We start from the raw sequence: 3,510 nt of genomic DNA on the forward strand, positions 1-3,510 counted from the left end.
GAGCGCGAGATGCCGGCTCCATAGGGAAGAAGCTCGAGAATCTGATAAGATTCTGAGTCCACAGTCGACAATATAAGTAGGAATATACCTCCGGGGGTGGGCAGCAATGCAACTTGTGATTCGTCCTCCGCTAGAGCTGCCTTGAGCATCTCTACTGAAGTGGCGGCCTGCGACGGAGAAACAGTGCTGGAGGAATATATGTTCGCTTCCGTCAGCTGAGCTCAAATGTTTCCTCACTTAGTATAGGAGTTTATATACGGATCTAGGTAGGAGTGGTCAGAAACCAATAAGAATTTCCGAAAATTTCCTCGAAGGTTCATATTGTTGCCGACACATGCGCATATTTTCCCACACTGTGACGAACTGAACCGAGCGTGGTAGGCAGTACTAACCTGAACATGATGCAAGTCCTGATCGGCGGCGCCTTGGGCGTCCTCCCATGGGATAGAGAATCTATCAAGAGGGAAGTGCAATAGGAATATGATAGACTCTTACTTGGTGTCCATCATCTTCACTGACTCTCGCAGATTGTGCCGTATGACCGCAAGATCTTCGAGATTGGCCGGCGTGATTAGCTTGAGTTTGAAAATTCGACCGCGACTCTTTTCTCGCATGGTATTACCCCGCTAAGACAACGAAACGAGTAAGTGAGCTCGACCGAAGGGACAGCTGCGCTACAGCTGACCGACCCAGGAGGCAAAGCTCATCAAAGCAAGGTGCATGCGACAGGCGAATGTGGTAGACGCACACTCGCCTGTCACAGCATCGGTAGCGCAGGCTAAATGATATCAAGACTATCCTGGAGGTTACATCAGGGTCTTCTCGAGAGTCACAACAAACATCATATGTCTACACACGCTGTCTGCCCGAGCTCTACAACTAGATTCAGACTGGTTCCTGGCAGCCTAACACGCTCATCACAGAAAGGCATTTCGTAACACCGCTTAGGTTCACGAGGGGCGTCCTCGTGGCCTCGAGAAATATACCAACTAATTTAGTTCCGACGACCCCAGACAGCTAGGCGCTATAGAGTCGATGAGCCCTCACCACCTTCTTATCAGCTGCCCGTGGGATTCCTCTAGTGCTGGGTGTCATCCTTCTCTGGGCTGACTTTTGAGAGCATTCTTGAGGAGGCTTGCTTTTTCGAGCTGATATCATAAAACAAACTATTGTACAGGGTGAGTGACCACGGACCATCCCCTCCACTAACGATAACATGTTCAGAAATAGATATCGGCAGATTAACGATGCTTTCCTGTGATGACACTGAGATCCAATAAACATCATTTGCGAATGGCTAGTGAACATCCACTGACGGTGCAAAAGGTGCGCGCGAAGGCATTTACGATGGGAAGCGACGTCTTACTGGGCCTGTTTCATAGGAGCAAATTGCGCCTTAAACTTGAGTAACGGCTAAAGTATACCTTAAGTAATTAGGACATCCTATTTCACTACTTAAGTAAGCACGTTAAGGCGCCTTAAGTTTAGGAATACTTAAGGCGCCTTAAGTATCCTTGTGAAACAGGCCCACTGCTTCGTTCGGTGGTTGCGTCGCGCCGCGCCACGTAATTCGCCATCTTGCGCCGTAAACAATGCTTACGTAAGCATTACGTGATGTCTCAATAGATGGGTTCCGAAACTGGGAGTACCCGTAGCAGCGGTTGGTTTAGGGAAGGCATCACTTAGTATCTCTAAGAGAGAGCGTCCAACCTCAGCTCGGGTCCATCTGATGAGATTACGGCGGCAATAGAGCCTCCTCATACCATCAAGCCCACACCTTTTCAGCTACCCTCGGCCAAGCCCGGATCATCACGGCGTTTCGGCCGGTCTATAAAAGACTGAGTTCAACGGACGTTCGTTGCTTGGAGATACGCATAGATAACTATATGGTCGGGCTAAGGACCCGTAGGGATGAGGGTGCCCCTAAGACTTGTGGGAATACCTAGTTGGGAATGCCTCGCGTACATCAAGGCCAGCGTGAGGCCTCGCTGTATCGGTGATCGTGCTGCTGCGGAAAAATGAGCTCGTCAATCCATATGGAATTACTGGTTACTAATTCATGTGCCTATTTCCGTTTTAATACCATCTCTCTGATTCCTCGTAGGCGGCAAGGATCGGTGGTCTGCTTGTCCCTATGTTCGATGCTCGTCGGTGGCAACCTCTGCTCTATCCTTGCAGTTCTACTTTGTTTCGTATCCTACTGTACTACTTAATGGAAAATAGATTCCGAGTGGTCCACGATAGGGTACATGATGCTTCCGAAGGCTCTTCCACCAAGTGGCAGGGGCCGTTCTCCTTCGTACAGATGGCTGACACTCAACTAGGCATGTTCCATGCTGATAGAGAGTGGGATGAGGAGGTAGTCTAATCCCCCTTCTCACGGCCATAGACTGCTCATATGATTACCTGAGTTTTGACTAAAGTAGGCATGCTGTGCGGATGTGTAGGTTGAGATGGCCTCGCGATCCATATCGTTCATCAACGAATTGAAACCGAAGTTCGTAGTAGTATGCGGTGATCTAATAAACGCTTGGCCCGATCAGGAAGGTGTTCGTCGAGAGCAGGTAGTAACGCTGGTTGGCTCCATCTCAGATGTGCTCTTCGTATGTGAATGTTACTTGGTAGCTGATGCTCCTGGTCAGGTTAAGTCGTACATGGACGTTATGGCGAAGATCGATGAAGATATCCCCTTGCTTTGCCTATGCGGTAACCATGATGTTGGCAATCGGCCCAACAGTCGGACCATAGCACTCTACTCGAAGGACTTCGGCGATGATTACTACACCTTCACAGGTAGCTCGACTCGTCCATTCTAGTTGTACCGACTAGATCTGTTGTAGTTGGTGGTGTCTTATTCGTGGTCACCAACTCTATTCTGCCGTGGGGTCGGGATAGAGAGGCCCGTGAAGGGGAGACTGGGCCGGATGATGTTGCCGAGTTGGACAAGAAGCAGTGGGAATGGCTTGAGTCTACATTGAAGGAGGCATCTAGAGCCAAGTATACGCACATTGTAAGTAGAGGAGGTCATAGACCAGGGCGATGGGTGAGGACGACACACAGATACTCTTAACACATGTCGCACCCTTTATAAAGGATCCTAACGAGCATGACGGTTACTTTAATATGCCGCAATCCGTCAGGGGAAGGCTCCTGCATCTCGCTTCAGAGGCGGGGGTGAAGGCAATCTTTGCTGGTCATTATCACCGAAACGCTGGAGGATGGTGACACGACGCATTTATAGCAGCTGGTTTTATCACTGCGATGTGCTCAGGTACACCGATCCGTCTGGTCATAAACTCGAAGTCATCACGACCACTGCTATAGGATGTCAGATAAACTCGAGTAGAGAGCCTGATGCGGATCCATTAGAACTTAGTGGGATGGGCGACTTTGTCATAGACGAAACACGGTGATGAGATGCGTCCAAGCACGGCATCATGTATCGTGTGGTGGATCAGTCTGGACTACGCCAAGTCGACGTCACCGAAAAGCAGTGTCGCATAAGTTCAT

The 3,510-nt window shown here is 49.5% G+C and overlaps 1 protein-coding gene across 1 annotated transcript; it reads left to right on the plus strand.

The window, feature by feature from the left end:
* Window positions 1-2,176: 2,176 nt before the first annotated feature.
* Pmar_PMAR025445 (conserved hypothetical protein) lies at window positions 2,177-3,504 on the plus strand (the record flags this gene model as incomplete). Its single annotated transcript, XM_002780786.1, has 7 exons — window positions 2,177-2,359; window positions 2,448-2,564; window positions 2,643-2,793; window positions 2,841-3,010; window positions 3,061-3,221; window positions 3,272-3,409; window positions 3,459-3,504. Exons 1-7 carry the CDS (start codon window positions 2,213-2,215, stop codon window positions 3,502-3,504), a joined length of 930 nt encoding a protein of 309 aa, XP_002780832.1. The 5' UTR covers window positions 2,177-2,212.
* Between the last annotated feature and the right edge of the window lie 6 nt (window positions 3,505-3,510).

The sequence above is a fragment of the Perkinsus marinus genome (genome assembly GCF_000006405.1).
Source record: "Perkinsus marinus ATCC 50983 genomic scaffold scf_1104296944084, whole genome shotgun sequence".
Classification (NCBI taxonomy): Eukaryota; Perkinsozoa; order Perkinsida; family Perkinsidae; genus Perkinsus; species Perkinsus marinus.